Here is a 27,292-nt window from a genome sequence, read left to right on the forward strand (position 1 = left end):
AGGATTATGTTAAAGGAGAAAATAAGTGAACTTAATTGAGGGAAAAAAGGGAAAACATTACTGAAGGGCATGAAAGAAACATGTAAATTAAGAAACATATTTCTAGTCTGTAGTTAATTTTTCTAAAATTTTCAGTTAATGTGTTTGAATCAAAATCCCCTTAGAGTTTCCTTTTTTAAAATCAGAAAACTGATTCGCAACTTCCTATAAAAAAAATTAACTGGTCAGAAAATAAAACCAAGGAAACTTGTGAAAAAGAGGTATAAGGAGGAAAGATGGGTCCTGTCAGCTATTTAAACATTTAATAGCTAAAATATCTAAGTAGTATAGTATTACCAGAAGAACAGAGAACATAAAGAAAGAAAATTGAGTCCAGAAGCCTTTAGTAAGGTAACAGTACATTATAGATTAGTGTTAAGACAGAAAAATTATTCAATAAAAAAGCTGGGATAATTAACCATTTAGAAAAAATTAAAATAAGTACCTTATCTAATAGCATTTACTAAAATAAATCACAGATAGACTCAAGGCTTATATATAAAAAATAAAATAAAAAAATACCTAGGAAAAATATATGTGAGTATTCAGCAGCTGGTGGCATGGAGTTTTTTCTAAGCATAATAGTAATGTTACAAGCTGTGACAAAAGTGTACAGATCAGACTACTTATTTAAAAATTAACTAAAATTAACAAACAGCAATCTTGAAAAACATTTATGTTTTAATATTTATGTCTTTAATAAATGGACATGTAAAAGGCTAAAACAAACATATCAGAAGGAAATGCATTTAGTGAATAATAAATAACAGTATTTAGCCAGCAATCCCAATTTTGATAATTTACATTAAATTATACAGCCAAGGATGTTCACTGCAGTGCTATTTGCAACTACCCTCTCACCCAAGAACTGCATAAACAGTGGGGCCAAATTTGGTTAAACAACAACAAAAATGTATACATTAAAGAAGGCATTAGAAAAACTATAAGGAAATAAAATCAGATGGTTATTTTCAGATAGTGAGATTACAGGTGCTAAATTACTTCTTTATACATTTATAACTATTTGCCCAAACTTTCATGATGAATATACATTTTATAATTAGAAAAACAGTATAAAAATCAATGCACTAATAATTTTCCTGAAGACATGAATATTAGAATTCAAAAATTTCAACAAACAAAAAAGCTCAAAATCATTTGTAAACTAAACTGTTTTTGCATACTGAAAGCTCCTTAAAGCTTTTTATTTCTATTAATATCTTAATTTAGCATGAAAACACAGTTAAAAGAAGCCAGTCTTTACTGTCTGAGATTACAACTTCATTTTTTTCCTCAAAGGGATTTTGCTTTTAATGACTATTAAAGGGATTTTGACACAAATACATCTAAATACACTGAAATGAATTATAAAAGGGTCCATACACAACAGGAATAACTTAAAAGGATACTTCATATTAATAACATCATTTCTTTCATTGAGTATTGAGAACACAGAATGATCAGTCTTAAACTGATCCTGTTAAGTTTTTGTTCGGGAAATTTCATTTAGGCACTCTAAACAGGATAATGAGTGCCTAATGATTGTGTGTCTAACTGAAATCTCTCCTGTGATTTAAAACTCTTGTTCTTAAAATATATAGCTATATTCTATTTAGTTTTCTTTAGACAACATAATTGTAAAACTTTTAACTGTTTTCTAATACTTTGATCTACATTTTGCCTTTCTGTAGTGTTTCTACCTTTTTTATCTCTTTCAAATTATTTAAACCCAAATGGCAAATTATGGTTTTAGGCAATGTACAATCAAATAACAGAACAACTTGAAGCTTCTACATGCTGTAATTCTATGGAAACACCAACATTCTTTCTTCCTAGCACATGTCATGTTATGCTGTGTCTCTTACAATAACCATATTATTTGTACGCACGTATACTAACCATATGTAAACTAATTCATACTCTGAGCTGCTTATTTATCTACACCAAGTGGAAGTCCTGGCCAAATAATATTAGCAGTATTTCTAACTACTTGTCCAATGTTTTCTACCCACTCAGTTTGATATTACTCAACTTTAACACGCTTACCTTCTTAACCTATTATGAACTCACTCATGAAATCTGAGTTCTAGTCTTAGATCTGCCCCTCACTAGTTTTGTCACACTGGTAGAGTCACTTAACTTCTCTAGGTTTCAAATGTTTTCATCTATAAAAAGAGGATAGGAACATAGTGGAAGACCTACAAGGTCTGTTACAACACAAATTTTATTATCACTGTCAGAGATCAGGTTCCCCTCTAATCACTCTTACTATAAAATTAGTGCCTACTATGTGGAAATGCTATGGGGGAACACTACAGTAAATAAGTGAAATATTCTTAGTGAAATTTTTTGAACTAAAATACCCAGACTCAGATATTTTGTGTATAGTACTCTATTAATTATCATTAGAATAATTCTCTCCAATTCCATGAACAGAACTGGCATTTCTTTCCTAATCATGCTATCATAAAAACACTCCCTTACCTACTACTGCCTTTTAAAATTGTAGCCTATCTAAATCACTTTCTTTTTTTTTTAATTTCTTTTTTTTTTTTATTATACTTTAAGTTTTAGGGTACATGTGCACATTGTGCAGGTTACTTACATATGTATACATGTGCCATGCTGGTGCGCTGCACCCACTAACTCGTCATCTAGCATTAGGTATATCTCCCAATGCTATCCCTCCCCCGCCCCAACAACAGTCCCCAGAGTGTTATATTCCCCTTCCTGTGTCCATGTGATCTCATTGTTCAATCCCCACCTATGAGTGAGAATATGCAGTGTTTGGTTTTTTGTTCTTGCGATAGTTTACTGAGAATGATGTTTTCCAATTTCATCCATGTCCCTACAAAGGACATGAACTCATCATTTTTTATGGCTGCATAGTATTCCATGGTGTATATGTGCCACATTTTCTTAATCCAGTCTATCATTGTTGGACATTTGGGTTGGTTCCAAGTCTTTGCTATTGTGAATAATGCTGCAATAAACATACGTGTGCATGTGTCTTTATAGCAGCAAGATTTATAGTCCTTTGGGTATATACCCAGTAATGGGATGGCTGGGTCAAATGATATTTCTAGTTCTAGATCCCTGAGGAATCGCCACACTGACTTCCACAATGGTTGAACTAGTTTACAGTCCCACCAACAGTGTAAAAGTGTTCCTATTTCTCCACATCCTCTCCAGCACCTGTTGTTTCCTGACTTTTTAATGATTGCCATTCTAACTGGTGTGAGATGGTATCTCATTGTGGTTTTGATTTGCATTTCTCTGATGGCCAGTGATGATGAGCATTTTTTCATGTGTTTTTTGGCTGCATAAATGTCTTCTTTTGAGAAGTGTCTGTTCATGTCCTTCGCCCACTTTTTGATGGGGTTGTTTGTTTTTTTCTTGTAAATTTGTTTGAGTTCTTTGTAGATTCTGGATATTAGCCCTTTGTCAGATGAGTAGGTTGCGAAAATTTTCTCCCATTCTGTAGGTTGCCTGTTCACTCTGATGGTAGTTTCTTTTGCTGTGCAGAAGCTCTTTAGTTTAATTAGATCCCATTTGTCAATTTTGGCTTTTGTTGCCATTGCTTTTGGTGTTTTAGACATGAAGTCCTTGCCCATGCCTATGTCCTGAATGGTAATGCCTAGGTTTTCTTCTAGGGTTTTTATGGTTTTAGGTCTAACGTTTAAGTCTTTAATCCATCTTGAATTGATTTTTGTATAAGGTGTAAGGAAGGGATCCAGTTTCAGCTTTCTACATACGGCTAGCCAGTTTTCCCAGCACCATTTATTAAATAGGGAATCCTTTCCCCATTGCTTGTTTTTCTCAGTTTTGTCAAAGATCAGATAGTTGTAGATATGCAGCATTATTTTTGAGGGCTCTGTTCTGTTCCATTGATCTATATCTCTGTTTTGGTACCAGTACCATGCTGTTTTGGTTACTGCAGCCTTGTAGTATAGTTTGAAGTCAGGTAGTGTGATGCCTCCAGCATTGTTCTTTTGGCTTAGGATTGACTTGGCGATGTGGGCTCTTTTTTGGTTCCATATGAACTTTAAAGTAGTTTTTTCCAATTCTGTGAAGAAAGGCATTGGTAGCTTGATGGGGATGGCATTGAATCTGTAAATTACCTTGGGCAGTATGGCCATTTTCATGATATTGATTCTTCCTACCCATGAGCATGGAATGTTCTTCCATTTGTTTGTATCCTCTTTTATTTCCTTGAGCAGTGGTTTGTAGTTCTCCTTGAAGAGGTCCTTCACATCCCTTGTAAGTTGGATTCCTAGGTATTTTATTCTCTTTGAAGCAATTGTGAATGGGAGTTCACTCATGATTTGGCTCTCTGTTTGTCTGTTGCCGGTGTGTAAGAATGCTTGTGATTTTTGTACATTGATTTTGTATCCTGAGACTTTGCTGAAGTTGCTTATCAGCTTAAGGAGATTTTGGGCTGAGACAATGGGGTTTTCTAGATATACAATCATGTCATCTGCAAACAGGGACAATTTGACTTCCTCTTTTCCTAATTGAATACCCTTTATTTCCTTCTCCTGCCTAACTGCCCTGGCCAGCACTTCCAACACTATGTTGAATAGGAGTGGTGAGAGAGGGCATCCCTGTCTTGTGCCAGTTTTCAAAGGGAATGCTTCCAGTTTTTGCCTGTTCAGTATGATATTGGCTGTGGGTTTGTCATAGATAGCTCTTATTATTTTGAGATATGTCCCATCAATACCTAATTTATTGAGAGTTTTTAACATGAAGGGTTGTTGAATTTTGTCAAAGGCTTTTTCTGCATCTATTGAGATAATCATGTGGTTTTTGTCTTTGGCTCTGTTTATATGCTGGATTACATTTATTGATTTGCGTATATTGAACCAGCCTTGCATCCCAGGGATGAAGCCCACTTGATCATGGTGGATAAGCTTTTTGATGTGCTGCTGGATTCGTTTTGCCAGTATTTTATTGAGAATTTTTGCATCAATGTTCATCAAGGATATTGGTCTAAAATTCTCTTTTTTTGTTATGTCTCTGTCAGGCTTTGGTATCAGAATGATGCTGGCCTCATAAAATGAGTTAGGGAGGATTCCCTCTTTTTCTATTGATTGGAATAGTTTCAGAAGGAATGGTACCAGTTCCTCCTTGTACCTCTGGTAGAATTCGGCTGTGAATCCATCTGGTCCTGGACTCTTTTTGGTTGGTAAGCTATTGATTATTGCCACAATTTCAGATCCTGTTATTGGTCTATTCAGATATTCAACTTCTTCCTGGTTTAGTCTTGGGAGAGTGTATGTGTCGAGGAATTTATCCATTTCTTCTAGATTTTCTAGTTTATTTGCGTAGAGGTGTTTGTAGTATTCTCTGATGGTAGTTTGCATTTCTGTGGGATCAGTGGTGATATCCCCTTTATCATTTTTTTATTGCATCTATTCGATTCTTCTCTCTTTTTTTCTTATTAGTCTTGCTAGCGGTCTATCAATCTTGTTGATCCTTTCAAAAAACCAGCTCCTGGATTGATTAATTTTTTGAAGGGTTTTTTGTGTCTCTATTTCCTTCAGTTCTGCTCTGATTTTAGTTATTTCTTGCCTTCTGCTAGCTTTTGAATGTGTTTGCTCTTGCATTTCTAGTTCTTTTAATTGTGATGTTAGGGTGTCAATTTTGGATCTTTCCTGCTTTCTCTTGTGGGAATTTAGTGCTATAAATTTCCCTCTACCCACTGCTTTGAATGCATCCCAGAGATTCTGGTATGTTGTGTCTTTGTTCTCCTTGGTTTCAAAGAACATCTTTATTTCTGCCTTCATTTCGTTATGTACCCAGTAGTCATTCAGGAGCAGGTTGTTCAGTTTCCATGTAGTTGAGCGGTTTTGAGTGAGATTCTTAACCCTGAGTTCTAGTTTGATTGCACTGTGGTCTGAGAGACAGTTTGTTATAATTTCTGTTCTTTTACATTTGCTGAGGAGAGCTTTACTTCCAAGTATGTGGTCAATTTTCGAATAGGTGTGGTGTGGTGCTGAAAAAAATGTATATTCTGTTGATTTGGGGTGGAGAGCTCTGTAGATGTCTATTAGGTCCGCTTGGTGCAGAGCTGAGTTCAATTCCTGGGTATCCTTGTTGACTTTGTCTCGTTGATCTGTCTAGTGTTGACAGTGGGGTGTTAAAGTCTCCCATTATTAATGTGTGGGAGTCTAAGTCTCTTTGTAGGTCACTCAGTACTTGCTTTATGAATCTTGGTGCTCCTGTATTGGGTGCATATATATTTAGGATAGTTAGCTCTTCTTGTTGAATTGATCCCTTTACCATTATGTAATGGCCTTGTCTCTTTTGATCTTTGTTGGTTTAAAGTCTGTTTTATCAGAGAATAGTATTGCAACCCCTGCCTTTTTTTGTTTTCCATTTGCTTGGTAGATCTTCCTCCATCCTTTTATTTTGAGCCTATGTGTGTCTCTGCACGTGAGATGGGTTTCCTGAATACAGCACAGTGATGGGTCTTGACTCTTTATCCAATTTGCCAGTCTGTGTCTTTTAATTGGAGCATTTAGCCCATTTACATTTAAAGTTAATATTGTTATGTGTGAATTTGATCCTGTGATTATGATGTTAGCTGGTTGTTTTGCCCGTTAGTTGATGCAGTTTCTTCCTAGTCTTGATGGTCTTTACATTTTGGCATGATTTTGCAGCGGCTGGTACCGGTTGCTCCTTTCCATGTTTAGCGTTTCCTTCAGGAGCTCTTTTAGGGCAGGCCTGGTGGTGAAAAAATCTCTCAGCATTTGCTTGTCTGTAAAGTATTTTATTTCTCCTTCGCTTATGAAGCTTGGTTTGGCTGGATATGAAATTCTGGGTTGAAAATTCTTGTCTTTAAGAATGTTGAATATTGGCCCCCACTCTCTTCTGGCTTGTAGGGTTTCTGCCGAGAGATCTGCTGTTAGTCTGATGGGCTTCCCTTTGAGGGTAACCCGACCTTTCTCTCTGGCTGCCCTTAACATTTTTTCCTTCATTTCAACTTTGGTGAATCTGACAATTATGTGTCTTGGAGTTGCTCTTCTCGAGGAGTATCTTTGTGGCGTTCTCTGTATTTCCTGAATCTGAATGTTGGCCTGCCTTGCTAGATTGGGGAAGTTCTCCTGGATAATATCCTGCAGAGTGTTTTCCAACTTGGTTCCATTCTCCCCATCACTTTCAGGTACACCAATCAGACGTAGATTTGGTCTTTTCACATAGTCCCATACTTCTTGGAGGCTTTGCTCATTTCTTTTTATTCTTTTTTCTCTAAACTTCCCTTCTCGCTTCATTTCATTCATTTCATCATCCATCGCTGATACCCTTTCTTCCAGTTGATCGCATCGGCTCCTGAGGCTTCTGCATTCTTCACGTAGGTCTCGAGCCTTGGTTTTCAGCTCCATCAGCTCCTTTAAGCACTTCTCTGTATTGGTTATTCTAGTTATACATTCTTCTAAATGTTTTTCAAAGTTTTCAACTTCATTGCCTTTGGTTTGAATGTCCTCCCGTAGCTCAGAGTAATTTGATCGTCTGAAGCCTTCTTCTCTCAGCTCCTCAAAGTCATTCTCCATCCAGCTTTGTTCCGTTGCTGGTGAGGAACTGCGTTCCTTTGGAGGAGGAGAGGCGCTCTGGTTTTTAGAGTTTCCAGTTTTTCTGTTCTGTTTTTTCCCCATCTTTGTGGTTTTATCTACTTTTGGTCTTTGATGATGGTGATGTACAGATGGGTTTTTGGTGTGGATGTCCTTTCTGTTTGTTAGTTTTCCTTCTAACAGACAGGACCCTCAGCTGTAGGTCTGTTGGAATACCCTGCAGTGTGAGGTGTCAGTGTGCCCCTGCTGGGGGGTGCCTCCCAGTTAGGCTGCTCAGGGGTCAGGGACCCACTTGAGGAGGCAGTCTGCCCGTTCTCAGATCTCCAGCTGCGTGCTGGGAGAACCACTGCTCTCTTCAAAGCTGTCAGACAGGGACATTTAAGTCTGCAGAGGTTACTGCTGTCTTTTTGTTTGTCTGTGCCCTGCCCCCAGAGGTGGAGCCTACAGAGGCAGGCAGGCCTCCTTGAGCTGTGGTGGGCTCCACCCAGTTGGAGCTTCCAGGCTGCTTTGTTTACCTAATCAAGCCTGGGCAATGGTGGGCGCCCCTCCCCCAGCCTCGCTGCCCCCTTGCAGTTTGATCTCAGACTGCTGTGCTAGCAATCAGTGAGACTCCGTGGGCGTAGGACCCTCCAAGCCAGGTGCGGGATATAATCTCGTGTTGCGCCGTTTTTTAAGCCCGTCGGAAAAGCGCAGTATTCAGGTGGGAGTGACCCGATTTTCCAGGTGCCGTCCGTCACCCCTTTCTTTGACTCAGAAAGGGAACTCCCTGACCCCTTGCGCTTCCCAAGTGAGGCAATGCCTGGCCCTGCTTCGGCTGGCGCACGGTGCACACACCCACTGACCTGCGCCCACTGTCTGGCACTCCCTAGTGAGATGAACCCAGTACCTCAGATGGAAATGCAGAAATCACCGTCTTCTGCGTCGCTCAGGCCGGAGCTGTTCCTATTCGGCCATCTTGGCTCCTCCCCCGCTAAGTCACTTTCTTTTATCTCTGTTGCTCTCTACTGAACTGTAAATTAATTGCTCAAAATTGGAGTTCTCACTACTCCTCCCAAACAATGTGATGTTTTGGGTCTCTTTTGTTTAAAAAATCCTTTAAGTTTTTTTAGAAAAAAAAATCATAAGAATTTATGGGAATCTTTGAAAAAGATTTCAAGGAAAAATTCAAATATTACAGGAAAACATAACCATGTCTTGCCAAAGGCAGAAAACTTTTAGGAATATAAGGACTGCTTTCATGGGCCAGGATCACTCTTCCGCAAATGCAGCATGCTCTCTCTAAGGTATCATGAAGGGTGGTGCAGATTAAAGTCATCACTTCAAAAATTATATGAATACTCTGTATTCCCTCATTAGTCTGTTATGGAATCGTCACACATTTATTTGCCCAATGTGCCTTTTGGAAAACCAGCAAGACATCTTTGGATAATTAGTCCTTTAACATTCACTACTTGAGACAACTTTTAGAATTTTAGAGCTAAAAGAAACCTCAGTTTGGGCAATGGTAAAACTCTTTCTCTACAAAAAACAAAAACAAAAATTAGCCAGGCATGGTGATGCATGCCCATAGTGTGAGCTACTCAGAGGGCTGAGGCAGGAGGATCGCTTGAGCCCTGGGGGTCGGGGTGGGAGTGGGAGTTAAAGCTGCAGTGAGCTGTGATCGTGCCATTGCACTCCAGCCTAGGTGACAAGAGTTAAACCCTGTCTCAAAAAACAACCAACCAACCAACCAAAAAAACCAAAAAAGAAACCTCATACATCTTCAACTGCCTCATTTTATAGATGAACCAACTGACAAAGACTGGTTAAAATGCTTGCCTATGTCACACAAGTTTAATGGCAGAATCTATTCTCTTGATCTTCAATCCAGAGTTTCAACATATCACACAAGTTTACCTGATTTCTTTTTTTTTTTTTTTTTTTTTGAGACGGAGTCTCGCTGTGTCTCCCAGGTTGGAGTGCAGTGGCGCGATCTCGGCTCACTGCAAGCTCCGCCTCCCGGGTTCACGCCATTCTCCTGCCTCAGCCTCCCAAGTAGCTGGGACTACAGGCGCCCGCCAACACGCCCGGCTAATTTTTTGTAATTTTAGTAGAAACGGGGTTTCACCGTGTTAGCCAAGATGGTCTCGATCTCCTGACCTCGTGATCCGCCCGTCTCGGCCTCCCAAAGTGCTAGGATTACAGGCGTGAGCCACCGCGCCCGGCCAAGTTTACCTGATTTCTATAACCTTTCACTGAATTCAAATTTGCTTCTTTGAAGTTTCGGAGGGGTCTATTTTAACTAACTTGAATTTAATGAAGAATCTATGCTTATTCTAACTATATATATATATATGCATATATGCTGAATAAGGGCAAGGGCTGTGTCTGTTTACAATTGTATCCTGAGAACTTATCACAGGGTCTGGCATATAGGTATTCAATGGATTGTTGTAGACTGAATGAATGAACAAGTTGGATCACATGCACTCTCAGTTTTAACCTTTGTAAAGAGAAAATAAATCTAGAGTTCTTCAGTTTAACTTTGTTCTCTTGATCATTTCAGATATTTTTATCTAGACTTTCTTCTAGCTCCATTATGTTTCTTTTGGTGAGGTAGTAAGAATTGTGAATAGATACCAATAATCTCAATAAGTACAATTTCCTTCGCATTACCTTACACTGGTTAGCAATAGCACTTATTTGACACTTTTTGCCCCAAATTTGTAAGTACAACACATTAATTCTTGTTGGTCTGACATTTCAATATGCCCTCAAATTTGGTTTTATTTACTCTGCTGGAATAAATTCCTCCTTCCAAATCAATTATAAAAATGTTAAACGAGACTATATTTAGCAACTATTAACCTTTTTCTAACCAGAAGGGCTCATCAGCCTCTATATTTTTGTATCCTGGATTTAAATAAATTGTAAATACAACCAAATTTGAGTGTCTAATATGTGCAAGGACAACTCTCTTGTCCTTGATAAATAATATACAATATTCTTTGGTATGGAGAAGAATTAGAAGAGTTTTAGATTCATGAAAAGGGCCTTTAAAAAGTCCAAGTAAAAAATCATGTTTTAGTTTCGCCTTATGTATTGATTTATTTATTGCCTTCCACTCTCTAACCCCAGATACACACTCCTATCATACCTAAGAATTCTATAGGAATCCTTTTATTCACCAATCCTACACCACTGTCCTTGCACTCTCTGACCTCCCTCCTGTCATCCTGAAGAACTCTACAGAAATCCTTTTATTCATTAATCCTGCCCCCCTTTATTATAAGTGCTACTACAGAAGCTTAGAGCTGGAATGAATCTTAAGAGATTTCTAAGTGTAATTCCCATATACCAGCTTGATATTCACCAATAATAAAACAAATCACTATGGCCAAGTATAGTATTTTACCTCTTTAATATATCAGCATGCCATATTACACATACTACTTACTTGTACTCATCATAGACTTCCTGTTTGGGCAGTGAAGTCTCCGGATGTTCCTCTAGGGTATTCCGAATCCAGGAAAAGGCATGCATTTGTTGTGCCCGACTAGATGACATGGCATTCTGATCACTAATAGAATGAAAACATGTTTTAGCTGACCAGACAGCAATTCATTAACAATTTTTGAGCTAGGCCTAAATGTTCCACTAAAGAACTGTATACAAATACACTATAAATGACCAAACCAAACTTAGGACATCTAGTAGATAATTGTCCACCTATGGTTGTGAGCTGTTTTCTATAGCTAGTGTAAGACTGAAGTTACTGCCCTGCTCCATCCCTCCCCATGCAGGTGATAGAGCACTGACAAAGTATTTGTTTTGGTCAAAAATCACTTTTAAGTGGATATCTGCTCATGTACTTACCTGTCCATTTGCCTACACTTACCAAATAAATCATCAAACTTTAAAACAAAATTATATAAAAATTGCTTATTTCTATTTGCTCAGCATTCTCAAATAATATATATATATACACACACATATATATACATGTATACCCATACATATACATATATACATACACACACACACACACACACACACACATATATATATATATGTATATATAACTACTTGGAAATCTTACTAAAGCATTCTGTGCTCCAGAATGGAATTTGCACCAGAGAGATCCTGAACAAACAAATCTCCCCCTACAATCCTTCCTAAAGCCAGGCTCCCTGCCTCAGCCTGACATATCCATTAAACACTGTAAACTTTTACTATATGGAAGTATTACTTATAAATAAATATCGAAATGGACACCAAAGATAGGATAAGGGAAGCTACTCTACTGATTGTGACATCCATCTCAGCTATCTGTAAGAATAATTTATTTAATTTCAAAGAAAACACTGAGCAAGTGTCTAGGATATAACATGATTAAAACAGTGATAAAAGTTGGTCTGAGGGAAAAAAAGATAAAACTCAAATAATTTGCATTTCATTTATTTCTATATACAGTTTTAAAAAATAGAATGATAAGCATAATTTATATGAATGAGATGATTCTGAGAAATACTTAAAAGGTTAAGGAAACTCTTAAAAATTAGAATGACTGAATGAACAGCTTCTCTCCACAGTTTCTATAATTTTTAATGATGAAACTATAGTAATACCCCAAGCACTTAACACACCTTACATTTATGAATTCATGTTTCATACAGGCAATTTCACTTCATTTTCTGTTTTATATTCTATGATGTGTTTATCTGATAGTACCTAAAAAAACTCTTATACCTTATTCCTTATGATACTTATCTGTTTATTCTTTGGTTTTCTGTTCAATTTTCACAATCCCTCACACTGCATAAACATATTCATCTGTCTATGAAACAAAACCCAAATTGCATGTCATAGCATTTACCCAATTGCACAAATAAATTAACAAAAACTGCAAGTAAATACTTAACCAAATATCACCAAAGACTAAAATGATGTATTGTTTTGCCAGTATGTTTTCTAATGATTTCAGGAATATTGCAAAAACTCTAACAACCAAAACATACACACCTCACATATATCCTAGGGACATCCTATAAACAGCATAATTATAGCAAAGACAAGAATAGATATACCTTTTCTCTCCATTGCTGAGACCAGAAGGCAGCTGAAGGTAGAGGTAGAGTTTCTCTAGGTCTGTAAACTTCTCAACTTCTTGCTATTTACAAAGGATTAAAAAGAAAGATCATTTTTAAAAAACACTCATTTTTCCCCAAACAAAATTTACTAACATCTCCCTAAACGATAATGACTATTTAAATTTAAAACAGATGAATCATTTGTCTTTTCTCATCACTAAAATAATACAATGAGGTTATTTGATAAATTTATTGCATACAAAAATTTAATAAAAGAAAATGGCACTTCCCTATTAGTTCTTACATCATGGGCATAAATAGAATTATTGACCAAGGCTCAAAAAAAGCTTCTCATTTTTAATCACATTTAAAGAAGGAGGGTTTTACTTGTCCTATAGGACAAGTACTGGACCAGGAATCAAGAGAAACAGTTATTAGTTCACTAACCGTTAACTGGCTATGAGGTTTTCAGCACTTTTACAGCAAATTTTCTGTAGAACTATAAAATGAATGACATAATTTCTAGAATCCGTTTCTAATTTTCAAATATTTAGAACATGTGACTGATGGTGCTACTCTTACCTGTGGATGGAACTGAGGTTAAAAACACTGAAATAAAACCAGTAACTCTTTCCAGACCTTACAGATGTAATTATTTGTTGGCTTGCCAACAGTAGCTATTTAGAGAATCTACTTGTAAGATTTTCTACTGCTACTGTTCTGCAACTATGTCATTTTGTCTCTAAATGTAACCTTTAAAATAATTTTTGCCTTCCTACCTTTCTTCTAAACTCAGTTTGCCATAATGGCTTCAAATGTGCCACAAATCCTATTATAATAAAAATATTCATAGTAAAATTCTGGTAGCCCAATCTAAGCAAAATTCCATTGCAATGAAAAATGTGGACAGATTACTGGCATTCCTGGTAGAATTTATTCTTACTTAATAAAGCACAGTTTAAACAGAGATTCAGTTTTTGAAAATACTTAACATGATATAACCAAGCCTATTCTTAGTCTTATCAGAAGATATCCACAAAAGTTTAATCTTAGAATCCATCCACATAATGATTTAATCAATCACATGCAAATAGCTCCCAAATTTACATTTTTAAAATCCCATGGCCTACAGGTATTTTCCAATTGGCTCTTGCTCCAATACCTAATAATATCAGCTATACCCTTGTGTAGCTCTCCCCTCAAAGAAAACAAACACACATTCTCTTCTTAATTGCTACTTATCATCACCTTCTTTTCTCTAGTTTCCACAGTGTTCAGTTTGGGAGTGTGTTTAACTCTTTTTCTCTTGGTGCATTCCACATTAATCCTTTATTTAGCCCTCTAACACTCTGTCCCATCTTCTTCCAGTCTCGATTTTTCACTGCCACCACAGTAGTCTAGGTCTTCAGCTGCCTTTCTTTCAACAATAAGGATAATTCGTTTGCTTATCCATTACTTTTGTTTTCTGCTATGTTCCACAAGTGGCATAAAATAACTATGAACCTATACTATATATCACAAATCATACAAAGAGTGAACAATACAACAAAGATGAACACCACCACCACCACAGTTCTTGCCCTTAATGAACTTTTAATGACACTTAAATTTCTAAAATGTCTAACCAGCTGGTTTTCCTACCTCCGATGTCACCCCACTTTAATGTCTTAAATATGGTTCCTGAAATTTTTTTTTTGTCAAATTGTTTTTTTTAAGAGAGTCTCACTCTGTTGCCCAGATTGAATTGCAGTGGCTTAATCATAGCTCACTGCAGCCTCAAACTCCTGCTCAACTGATCATCCCACCTCAGCCTCCCAAGTAGTTGGGGCCAGAGGTGCGTGCCACCACAGCCACATAATTTTTTAATTTATTTTTTGTAGCTTGTTGCTACAAAATTGTTGCCTAGGCTGGTCTGGAATTCCTGCCTGGCCTCAAGTGATCCTCCTGCCTCCCAAAGTGCTGGGATGCTAGGTATGAACTACTGTCAAATATTATTAACATCACCCACTTAATCACAACAATGCCAATCATATTAAATTAAGAGAAGGTTATAATAATAAAATACCTAATATTATGAGCCATGTCTGAGAAAGTGTAATAAAAATATCATTTTTGATCATAAAGAAAAAAATCTCCTACTGTTGGAGAAACCTTGGATTCTATATAGCTTTCAAATTTTAAATATACTGGAAAAAAGAATAGAAAAGAAATTCCAGAACATAGAAGAAATTTCAGAAGATGTTCTAAATTAGTATTAAGCACCAAAGAGATGATTTAGAAGATGGCAAAAAAAAGTTTTGAAAAAGATTAAAGTCAGTGTCCTAATTTTTTTAAAACAATGAAAACTTGTAACTGTTCAATTACTGTTTTCATTGCCATATGGGGTACAACACATAGAAGAAAAAATTTGGAGAGCAGCATGAAAACTGATAATAACAAAATTCTATAAAGCAAACAAAAAAAATGACCCAAGTGTATAGTGATGGCATTTCAGTCCAGCAAGGCTGGGCTCACCATCAAGATTTCTGGTTTTGGATATACTGTGTCATCCACTGCTAATTAGTGGCTTCTGAAACAATGCTCACTGGTTTAGGAGAAGACCCTAACCTTGCTTGATTGTCAAGGCAAGAGTATCATGTGGCAAGTATGTTAAACATCTGATTATTTGATATGCTTTATGACAATTTAAATGATAAGAATTAAAAGTTTTCTGTTCTATGTTGAAATTCGTTGGTGGTCAAAAAAAAATTCCTTTGGCTGGATTTATAAAATAAATCATAATGGTATTCTATTTTTGGAGCACCAGAGAAAAGACCAACTTCATAAACTTTAAAAATTATAATTTTTTATTTAGCCATAAAAGGAATGGAGTACTGATACATGCTACAACATGGATGAACCTTGAAAACATTGTGCTAAGTGAAAGAAGCCAGACACATATCATGTGATTCTGTTTATATTAAATATCCAAAATAGGCAAATCCCTAGGGACAGAAAGCAGCTTAGTGTTTCCCAGAGGCAGATGACTGCTTAAAGGGTACTGAGTTTCCTTTTGGGGTGAGGAAAAGGTTTTGAAACTAGATTCAGATGGTACTTGTACAACACAGTTAATGTACTAAATATCACTAATGGTAAATTTTATGCTATGTATATTTTACTACAATAAAAAATCTAATTTTTTTTTTTTTTTGAGGTGGAGTCTTGCTCTGTTGCCCAGGCTGGAGTGCAGTGGTGCAATCTCAGCTCACTGCAAGCTCTGCCCCCCGGGTTCACACCATTCTCCTGACTCAGCCTTCCGAGCAGCTGGGACTACTGGCACCTGCCACCAGGCCCAGCCAATTTTTTGCATTTTTAGTAGACACAGGGTTTCACCGTGTTAGCGAGGATGGTCTCGATCTCCTGACCTCATGATCCGCCTGCCTCGGCCTCCCAAAGTGCTGGGATTACAGGCGTGAGCCACCATGCCCAGCCTAAAAACTCTAATTTTTAACAGAGATTTGCACATTTGGAAAACATATCTGATGATTCGAAGTGAAACTTAAATGACAAACAACATCTGTAGACTTAAAAGTCTTCACTTACTTGAGTTGAAGAAGTTCTCAAAGAAAAGCTAGTGAAAACGGTTTCAAATTTAGGCAGAACCTCAAATATTATTCAAGTCTTTTGAATGAGGTAGCTGATAATTTCATACTATTGCAGTTGAAGATCTTGCCTGAAAACTTAAAAGACCTCTTTCTCATGCACTTCAATCTTTGCAAAAAGATATTAAAAAGGAATCTTTGAACTCAAGTTTGATTTATATGTCAAACACATTGCAGGAAACAATTTTGGAGAATTTTCATAAAATATCCTTGGTTATTTCCAGCAAGTGAGCCGACCTTGCATGTCATCATCCCATTTTCATAAGCATAGATTTATGAAGACGGTTTTTCTGAACTTTTAGCTATGAAAGCACAACAATGCTACAAACTTAATGACGATTGAGATGGTACTTTGACCTTTCACATTCTGGACAGAAAAGCCTGTAGCAAACAATCAGATTCAACATTCATTTTTATATTATGTGATCAAGGGGAAAATGAAGGCATAGTGTAAGATCAAGTTGCTTTTGGAGGTTGAAGGTGGACTTTGGTGTTTGAATCCTGCCACGCAACCCCCTTCCCTTCTAAAACTTTGGTTGACAAAAAATACTGACGTAAGAACTAGTAACATGAAGCTAATTCTTTCTATGAGGTGCAAGTGTAGAGGTGAAGAAAACATGGGACAGAGACAGTATTCCATCTGCTCACCTACATTTCTCAGTCCACTTTGCAGTTAGCTTGTAGTCATGTGATTATTATGAATCTGATCACAGTGATGTAATTCACTACTCAGCTGACAGTTAAGAATCAATGTGTCAGCCGGGGGCAGTGGCTCAAGCCTGTAATCCCAGAACTTTGGGAGGCTGAGGTGGGCGGATCATGAAGTCAGGAGATTGAGACCATCCTGGCTAACACGGTGAAACCCCATCTCTACTAAAAATACAAAGAAAATTAGCCAGGCGTGGTGGTGGGAGCCTGTAGTCCCAGCTACTTGGGAGGCTGAGGCAGGAGAATGGTGTGAACCCGGAAGGCGGAGCTTGCAGTGAGCTGAGATTGCGCCACTGCACTCCAGCCTCAGCGACAGAGTGAGACTCCGTCTCAAAAAAAAAAAAAAAAAAAAAAAAAAAAATCAATGTGTCACCCCATCCCATTTCCCCCTCTGTGGCACCTTGGAAGCCATGTGTTGCACTGGTGAAGCTATAACATGTCGGCCTTCCTGTCAATGTTGGTTCTGAGGGATTATTTGGAACAGTGGTCTTCAGTGATTTCTGCTGCATATGATGCGAATGAAAATACATTTTTGTGGTTAGGCCACTGATATTTCAGGCTTAGTTACAACATCATAGATTAGCCCATCCTGATTAATATAAAAATTAGACTCTTTCCTCTAGCACTTTTGAGGAAACTGAAGGATCCTTTTTACATATGCAGATAAAAATGTGGAAACAGACAGGAACAGCACCGGTCTGCAATTCCCAGCGAGACTGATGCAGAAGGCGGGTGATGTCTGCATTTCCAACTGAGGTACCTGGTTCATCTCACTGGGACTGGTTGGAATGTGTGTGCAGCCCACGGAGGGCGAGCCGAAGCAGGGTGGGGCGTCACTTCACCTGGGAAGCACAAGGTGTCGGGGAATTTTCCCCCCTACCCAAGGGAAGCTGTGAGGGACTGAGCCTGAAGAACTCCAGCACAGACACTGCGCTTGTCCCATGGTCTTCATAACCCACAAACCAGGAGATTCCCTCTGGTGACTACCCTACCAGGGCCCTGGGTTTCAAGCACAGAACTGGCTGGCCAATTGGGCAGACACCGAACTAGATGCAGGAGCTTTTTTTTTTTCCTTCTTTGCCATACCCCAGTGGCATGTGGAATGCCACTAAGACAGAACCATTTACTCCCCTGGAAAGGGGCGCTGAAGCCAGGGAGTCAAGTGGTCTGGCTCAGCGGGTCCCACTCCCACGGAGCCCAGGAAACTAAGATCCGCTGGCTTGAAATTCTCGCTGCCAGCACAGCAGCAATCCGAGATGCACCTGGGACAGTCGAGCTTGGTCGGGGGGTTGCGGAGTGGGGCGGGGGGGTCGGCCATTGCTGAAGCTTGAGTAGGCAGTCTTACAGCCACAGGATAAACAAAGCTGCTGGGAAGTTCAAACTGGGTGGAGCCCACTGCAGCTCAGCAAGGCTGCGGTGGCCAGACTGCCTGATTGCCCCTCTCTGGACAGGGCATCTCTGTAAAACAGGCAGCAGCCCCAGTCAGTGGCTTATAGCAGACTTAAACATCCCTGCCTGATGGCTCTGAAGAGAGCAGCAGAACTCCCAGTGCAGCGTTCCAGCTCTGCTAAGGGTCAGTCTGTCTCCTCAAGTGGGTCCCTGACCCCTGTGTATACTGACTAGGAGACACCTCCCAGATGGGGCCGACAGACACCTCATACAGGAGAGCTCTGGCTGGCATCTGGCAGGTGCTCCGCTGGGTCGCAGCTTCCAGAGGAAACAACAGGCAGCAATCATTGCTGCTCTGCAGCCTCTGCTGGTGATACCCAGACAAACAGGGTCGGGAGTTAACACATCCACTCAAAGACCCCACTGGAAGGTCACCAACATCAAAGACAAAAGGTAGATAAATCCACAAAGATGGGGGAAAACCAGCGCAAAACGGCTAACAATTCCAAAAACCAGAATGCCTTTCCTCCTCCAAAGGATCACAACCCCTCGCCAGCAAGGGAACAAAATTGGATGCAGAATGAGTTTGAAGAACTGACAAAAGTAGGCTTCAGAAGGTGGGTAATAACGAACAACTTTGAGCTAAAGCAGCAGGTTCTAACCCAATGCAAGGAAGCTAATAACCTTGAAAAAAGGTTAGTCGAATTGCTAACTAGAATAACCAAGGTAGAGAAGAACATAAATGACCTGATGGAGCTGAAAAACACAGCACGAGAACTTCGTGTAGCATACACAAGTATTAATAGCCAAATCGATCAACCAGAAGAAAGGATATCAGCTGAAGATCAACTTAATGAAATAAAGCGAGAAGACAAGATTAGAGGGGAAAAAAAAGGTACGAGTCAAGCCTCCAAGAAATATGGGACTACGTGAAAAGACCAAATCTACATTTGATTGGTATACCTGAAAGTGACAGGGAGAATGGAACTAGGTTGGAAAACACTCTTCAGGATATTATCCAGAACTTCTCCAACCGAGCAAGACAGGCCAACATTCAAATTTAGGAAATACAGAGAACACCACAAAGATACTCCTCGAGAAGAGCAACCCCAAGACACATAATCGTCAGATTCACCAAGGTTGAAATGAAATAAAAAATGGTAAGGGCAGCCAGACAGAAAGGTCAGGTTACCCACAAAGGGAAGCCCATCAGACTAACAGCAGCTCTCTCGGCAGAAACCCTACAAGCCAGAAGAGAGTGGGAGCCAATATTCAACATTCTTAAAGAAAAGAATTTTCAACCCAGAATTTCATATCCAGCCAAACTAAGCTTCATAAGTGAAGGAGAAATAAAATCCTTTACAGACAAGCAAATGCTGAGGGATTCTGTCACTGCCAGACCTGCCTTACAAGAGGTCCTGAAAGAAGCACTAAACATGGAAAGGAATAACTGGTACCAGCCACTGCAAAAACATACCAAATTGTAAAGAAAATCGACACTATGAAGAAACTGCATTAACTAACGGGCAAAACAACCAGACAGCATCATAACGACAGGATCAAATTCACACATAACAATATTAACCTTAAATGTAAATAAGCTAAATGCCCCAATTAAAAGACACAGACTGGCAAATTAGATAAAGAGTCAAGACCCATCAGTGTGCTGTATTCAGGAGACCTATCTCATGTGCAAAGACACACATAGGCTCAAATAAAGGGATGGAGGAAGATCCACCAAGCAAATGGAAAGCAAAAAAAAGTAGGGGTTGCAATCCTGGTCTCTGATAAAACAGACTTTAAACCAACAAAGATCAAAAGAGACAAAGAAGGGCATTACATAATGGTAAAGGGAAAAATGCAGCAAGAAGAGCTAACTATCCTAAATATATATGCAGCCAATACAGGAGCACCCAGATTCATAAAGCAAGTTCTTAGAGACCTATAAAGAGACTTAGACTCCCACACAATAATAGTAGGAGACTTTAACACCCCACTGTCAATATTAGATAAATGAGATAGAAAATTAACAAGGATATTCAGGACTTGAACTCGGCTCTGGACCAAGTGGACCTAATAGACATCTACAGAACTCTCCACCCCAAATCAACAGAGTATACATTCTTCTCAGCACTTCATCACACTTATGCTAAAACTGACCACATAATTGGAAGTAAAACACTCCTCAGCAAATGCAAAAGAAGGGAAATCATAACATATAGTCTCCCAGACCACAGTGCAATCAAAGTAGAACTCAGGGTTAAGAAACTTACCCAATCCGTACAAATACATGGAAACTGAACAACCTGCTCCTGAATGACTACTGGGTAAATAACGAAATGAAGGCAGAAATAAAGATGTTCTTTGAAACCAATGAGAATGAGACACAACATACCAGAATCTCTGGGACACATTTAAAGCAGTGTTTAGAGGGAAATTTATAGCACTAAATGCCCACAAGAGAAAGCAGGAAAGATCTAAAATTGACACCCTAACATCAAAATTAAAAGAACTAGAGAAGCAAGGGCAAACAAATTCAAAAACTAGCAGAAGACATGAAATAACTAAGATCAGAGCAGAACTGAAGGAGATGGAGACACAAAAAACCCTTCAAAAAAAAAAATCAATGAATCCAGGTGCTGGTTTTTTGAAAAAAAAAAATCAACAAAATAGACCACTAGCCAGATTAATAAAGAAGAAATGAGAGAAGAGTCAAATAGACGCAATAAAAAAATGATATAGGGGATATCACCACTGACCCCACAGAAATAGAAACTACCGTCAGAGAATACTATAAAAACCTCTATGCAAATAAACTGGAAAATCTAGAAGAAATGGATAAACTCCTGGACATATACAGCCTCCCAAGTCTAAGCCACAAAGAAGTCGAATCCCTGAATAGACCAATAACAAGCTCTGAAATTGAGGCAGTAATTAATAGCCTACCAACCAAAAAAAGTCCATGACCAGACGGATTCACAGCCAAATTCTACCAGAGGTACAAAGAGGAGCTGGTACCATTCCATCTGAAACTATTCCAAACAACAGAAAAAGAGGGACTCCTCCCTAACTCATTTTATGAGGCCAGCATCATCCTGGTACCAAAACCTGGCAGAGACACAACGAAAAAAGAAAATTTCAGGCCAATATCCCTGATGAACATCGATGTGAAAACCCTCAGTAAAATACAGGCAAACCGAATCCAGCAGCACATCAAAAAGCTTATCCACCATGATCAAGTTTGCTTCATCCCTGGGATGCAAGGCTTGTTCACCATACACAAATCAATATACGTAATCCATTCACATAAATCCAATCCACATAAACAACAAACGTAATCCATCCACATAAATCAATAAACATAATCCCATCCACATAAACCCAATCCACATAAAAAGAACCAATGACAACAACCACATGATTATCTCAATAGATGCAGAAAAGGCCTTCGATAAAATTCACCCCTTCATGCTAAAACCTCTCAATAAACTAGGTATTGATGGAACTTATCTCAAAATAATAAGAGCTATTTATGACAAACCCACAGCCAGTATCATACTGAATGGGCAAAAACTGGAAGCATTCCCTTTGAAAACTGGCACAAGACAAGGATGCCCTCTCTCACCACTCCTATTCAACATAATATTGGAAGTTCTGGCCAGGGCAATCAGGAAAGACAAAGCATAAAGGGTATTCAAATAGGAAGAGAGGAAGTCAAATTGTCTCTGTTTGCAGATGACATGATTGTATATTTAGAAAACCCCATCATCTCAGCCCAAAATCTCCTTAATCTGATAAGCAACTTCAGCAAAGTCTCAAGATACAAAATCAGTGTGCAAAAATCACAAGCATTTGTATACACCAATAACAGAGAGCCAAATCATGAGTGAACTCCCATTCATAATCGCTACTAAGAGAATAAAATACCTAGGAATACAACTTACAAGGGACGTGAAGGATTTCTTCAAGGAGAACTACAAACTACTGCTCAAGGAAATAAGAGAAGACACAAACAAAAGGAAAAATATTCCATGCTCATGGATAGGAAGAATCAATATCATGAAAATGGTCATACTGCCCAAAGTAATTTATAGATTCAGTGCTATCCCCATCAAGCTACCACTGACTTTCTTCACAGAATTGGAAAAAACTACTTTAAACTACATATGGAACCAAAAAAGAGCCCGCATAGCCAAGACAATCCTGGGCAGGACAAACAAAGCTGGAGGCATCATGCTACCTGACTTCAAACTATACTACAAGGCTACAGTAACCAAAACAGCATGGTACTGGTGCCAAAACAAATATATAGACCAATGGAACAGAACAGAGCCCTCAGAAATAACTCCGTGTATCTACAACTATCTGATCTTTGACAAACCTGAGAAAAACAAGCAATGGGGAAAGGATTCCCTATTTAATAAATGGTGCTGGGAAAACTGGCTAGCCATATGTAGAAAGCTGAAACTGGATCCCTTCGTTACACCTTTTACAAAAATCAACTCAAGATGGATCAAAGACTTAAACATAAGACCTAGGACCATAAAAATCCTAGAAGAAAACCTGGGCAATAGTATTCAGGACATAGGCATGGGCAAAGACTTCATGTCTAAAACACCAAAAGCAATGGCAACAAAAGCCAGAATTGACAAGTGAGATCTAATTAAAACTAAAGAGCTTCTGCACAGCAAAAGAAACTATCATCAGAGTGAACAGGCAACCTACAGAATGGGAGAAAATTTTTGCAATCTATCCACCTGACAAAGGACTAATATCCAGAAACAAAGAACTTAAACAAACTTACAAGAAAAAAAACAACCCTATCAAAAAATGGGCAAAGGGTATGAACAGACACTTCTTGAAAGAAGACATTTATGCAGCCAACAGACATAGGAAAAATGCTCATCATCACTGGTCACTAGAGAAATGAAAATGAAAACCACAATAAGATACCATCTCACGGCAGTTAGAATGGCGATCATTAAAAAGTCAGGAAACAACAGATTCTGGAGAGGTTGTGGAAAAATAAGAACGCTTTTACAGTGTTGGTGGGAGTGTAAATTAGTTCAACCATTGCGGAAGACAGTATGGCGATTCCTCAAGAATCTAGAACTGGAAATACCATTTGACCCGCAATATTACTGGGCATATACCCATAAATCATTCTACAATAAAGGCACATGCACACATATGTTTATTGCGGCACTATTCACAATAGCAAAGACTTGGAACCAACCCAAATGTCTATCAATGATAGACTGGATTAAGAAAATGTGGCACATATACACCACGGAATACTATGCAGCCATAAAAAAGGATGAGTTCATGTCCTTTGCAGGGACATGGATGAAGCTGGAAACCGTCATTCTCAGCAAACTATCACAAGATCAGAAAACCAAATACTGCGTGTTCTCGCTCATAAGTGGGAGGTGAACAATGAGAACACATGGACACAGGGAAGGGAACATCACACACTGGGGCCCGTCGGGGGGTGTGGGGCTAGGGGAGGGATAACATTAGGAGAAATACCTAATGTAGGTGACGGGTTGATAGGTACAGCAAAGCACTAGGGCACATGAATACCTATGTAACAAAACTGCACGTTCTGCACATGTAACCCAGAACTTAAAAAGTATATTAAAAAAAATGTGGAAACAAGAAAAAGTCTCCTCCCCATAATAAAAAAGGCTTTCATTCATTCATTTTTTAGATTAGTATTTAACTTATTTTGAATTTCAAATGATATTAACCAAGAATATAATTACATTTATCAGAATGGGGTATGGGCAAAAAATGGTTTATAAGCACCAGTTTAGAATATACAGCCTTCATGCTCTCTTCCAGTTAACTTTTACTTTTAAAAAAATCCAAAAACTGGTTAAAAAGTCAGCTGTAATAAGTTTACCACACATGATCCTGCAATATGCCAATCTGTTCCTCTACTTTGGGCCGTACGTAGCATTTACTCAGGAAAGTATGCAGCTTATCTTCAATTAATCTGCATTTACTGATTGTTTTAAAAAATGTTTTCCAGTGTCTGGTTACGACCCTCAACTATAATGATCCTGGTTTGTCCAAACTAAATCCACCTTTGAGGCAGAATCCTGAAAGATAAGACACAGCCAAATTGAAACTCTTTCAATATTTTAATATCTCATTTAATTTTTAAAAATTAAAACTACAAAGTATTTCAAACACAGTAGAGAATGTGCACATGCATGCATCAATGTCCACATTTACAAGATGCTAACCTTTTGGCATGTTTGCTTCTGATCTTGGACTTAATCTATTTAACAGCATATAGAAATAGTATTCTATGAAACAAAACCACAGTTTGTTCATGTCTCTACTGACAGACAATATGTTATAACAAAGTTTCACTATTTCAGATGGTGCTGTAATGGAAATCCTTTATTTGTGACTCTTGTGGCCTTGTGTGAGAGTTTTTTCCTAAGGTATGTAACTTAAAAGTACAAGTGTCTGGTAACAAAGAATGTATATAGTCAACCTTATTGGATATTTTCAAATTGCTCTCTAAAACTTATACCAATTTATGTTCCTAATAGCAATACTACAATTTATTTCTCCAGATTCTTGTTAAAACTTAAGTTTTAAAGTTTAGCTAATCTTATGGGTATGAAAAAGTATCTAATTGTTTTATACTTCTCTGATTGATGATGAGACTGAATCTTTTCATATTATTTATCATTTGAGTTTAACAGAGTAGCTCTAAAATTTTAATATGCACCAGATTCACTTAGTGAGCTTGTTAAAACAAAGAGTGCATGACCCCACTTCCAGAGTTTCTGATTCAGTAGGTCTCAAGTGGGGACCTGAAAATCTGGACTTCTAACAAGCACCTAGGAGATGCTGCTAATGCTGGTCAGAGGATTACACTTGGAGAACCACAATGTTCAAGGAACTGCCCATTCATTTCTTTTACTCATCTAAATATGCGGATATTTATCAGGCAGTCTGGATACTAATCCTCTAGTGGTTGAAAGTGCTGCTAATATCTTCTCCTAGTTGTAGCCTGTCTATTCACTTTGTTTTTGAAGTCTTGTGATATCGAAGTTTGTCATTTCCAGGCAGTCAAATCTATCAATCTTTTCATTCATAATCTGAGCTTTTGGTCTTTTGTTTTTGAAATTTTCCCCTATTTCAGTGTCATAAAGATAGTATCCTATATTTTCTTTTTAAAGTTTAAAAATTTTGTTTTTCATGTGTGGGCCTTTAATTCCTCTGGAATTTATTTTTCTGTAAGATATAAAGTAGGGACCTAACTAAAAATTGTCCCAGTATCACTTACTGAGTATTTCACACTTTCTCTACTGATTTTTTCTGCTACATTTATATCATGGGATTCTTTATTACAGATGAAAAAGAATGCCACTTTTATGTTCAGCATATGAAAACGTCTTTCTCTGAGTTGGTATTTAATTTAGGAAAAAAACCTAACAATTTTTATTTTTGAGACGGAGTCTTGCTCTCTTGCCCAGGCTGGAGTGCAGTGGCACAATCTTGGCTCACTGCAACCTCCACCTCCCAGGTTCAAGCATTCTCCTGCCTCAGCCTCCTGAGTAGCTGGGATTATAGGCGCGTGCCACCACGCCCAGTTAATTTTTGTATTTTTAGTAGAGATGGGGTTTCACCATGTTGGTCGGGCTGGTCTTGAACTCCTGACCTCATATCTGCCCGCCTCGGCCTCCCAAATTTCTGGGATTACAGGCGTGAGCCACTGCGCCTGGCCTAACAATTTATCCTTAAGATAGTCATACAGCAAAATGTATGATTCACTGACTCTTCTAGAACTTATGTCATAGAGACCTCTCATATAAGAATATCACCCAGTAACTGATTAGCAGAGTAATAAAAGTAGCTTTGATGAAGCTTTTATAAATCTGAGGTTAATAAGCAAGTCTCCTACTGACAAATTAATAATAAAGAATAACCCATATTACATAAGACCTATAATAAGGATATGACATATATATAAAATAGATGAATGAAGCAGCTGTTACTTGAAATTGATGTCTATATCAAGCAGTAAGCTATAGTGGGTAAGGTATAGGATATAGAATTAGAAGACCCAGATCTGAGTTCCAGATTTGCCACTCATTAGCTTTGTAATATTAGGCAAGCTTTTTAAGCTGTGTATCAATTTCAAAATATAAAACACAGCGACAAAATGCTCATAATTTTTGTGATATAAAACTTATGATAGGTAGTGTTACGTAAATGTTATTATTTTAAAAATATGTTATTGCTTAAAATCAGATCTTTGGCAGAAGAGTTTATAATTCAAATTCTATCAACAAGTATAGAAAATTTGATGTGGCAAAGTAAGGCATTTAAAACATTAAAGTAGAAAAAAAATTTTTTTTAAAGAGATAGGGTCTCACTCTGTCACCCAGGCTGGAGGGCAGTGGTACAATCACAAATCACTGCAGCCTCACATATTTTTTCATGTAGCTGAAACATTTAAAATCTACTCTCATACCCTGGGCAATATGGCAAAATCCCATCTTTACAAAAAATACAAAAATTAGCTGGTGTGGTGGTGCATACCTGTAGTCTCAGCTACTTGGGAGGCTAAAGTGGTACAATTGCTTGAGCCCACAGAGGTCAAAGCTGCAGTGAGCCAGGATTGTGCCACTACAGCCTGGGTAACAGAGCAAGACCCTGTCTCAACAAAACAAAACAACCCACCCCCAAAACCCAAAAAACAACTCTTTTCACAATTCTGAAATATACAACACATTATTGTTATAATAGACACCATTCTGTGCAATAGGGCACTACAGCTTATTCTTCCTATCTAACGAAAACTGTGTACCCTTTGATCAACATCTCCCCTTCCCATATCCCTCCCTGC

General features: G+C 38.2%; 1 protein-coding gene across 2 annotated transcripts in view; it reads right to left on the bottom strand.

Annotated features, from left to right (window-relative positions):
- RFX7 (regulatory factor X7) overlaps nucleotides 1–27,292 on the bottom strand; it is a 154,801-nt gene that overhangs the window by 41,024 nt on the left and 86,485 nt on the right. For both annotated transcript variants that reach the window (XM_055099050.2, XM_055099048.2), the window contains exons 4-5: nucleotides 12,677–12,759; nucleotides 11,047–11,169 (exon numbers count right to left, since the gene is read on the bottom strand). In XM_055099050.2, coding sequence (XP_054955025.1) covers nucleotides 11,047–11,169; nucleotides 12,677–12,759 — 206 coding nt within the window. The remainder of the gene's footprint in view (nucleotides 1–11,046; nucleotides 11,170–12,676; nucleotides 12,760–27,292) is intronic.

Source organism: Pan paniscus, chromosome 16 (genome assembly GCF_029289425.2).
Source record: "Pan paniscus chromosome 16, NHGRI_mPanPan1-v2.0_pri, whole genome shotgun sequence".
NCBI classification, from domain to species: Eukaryota; Metazoa; Chordata; class Mammalia; order Primates; family Hominidae; genus Pan; species Pan paniscus.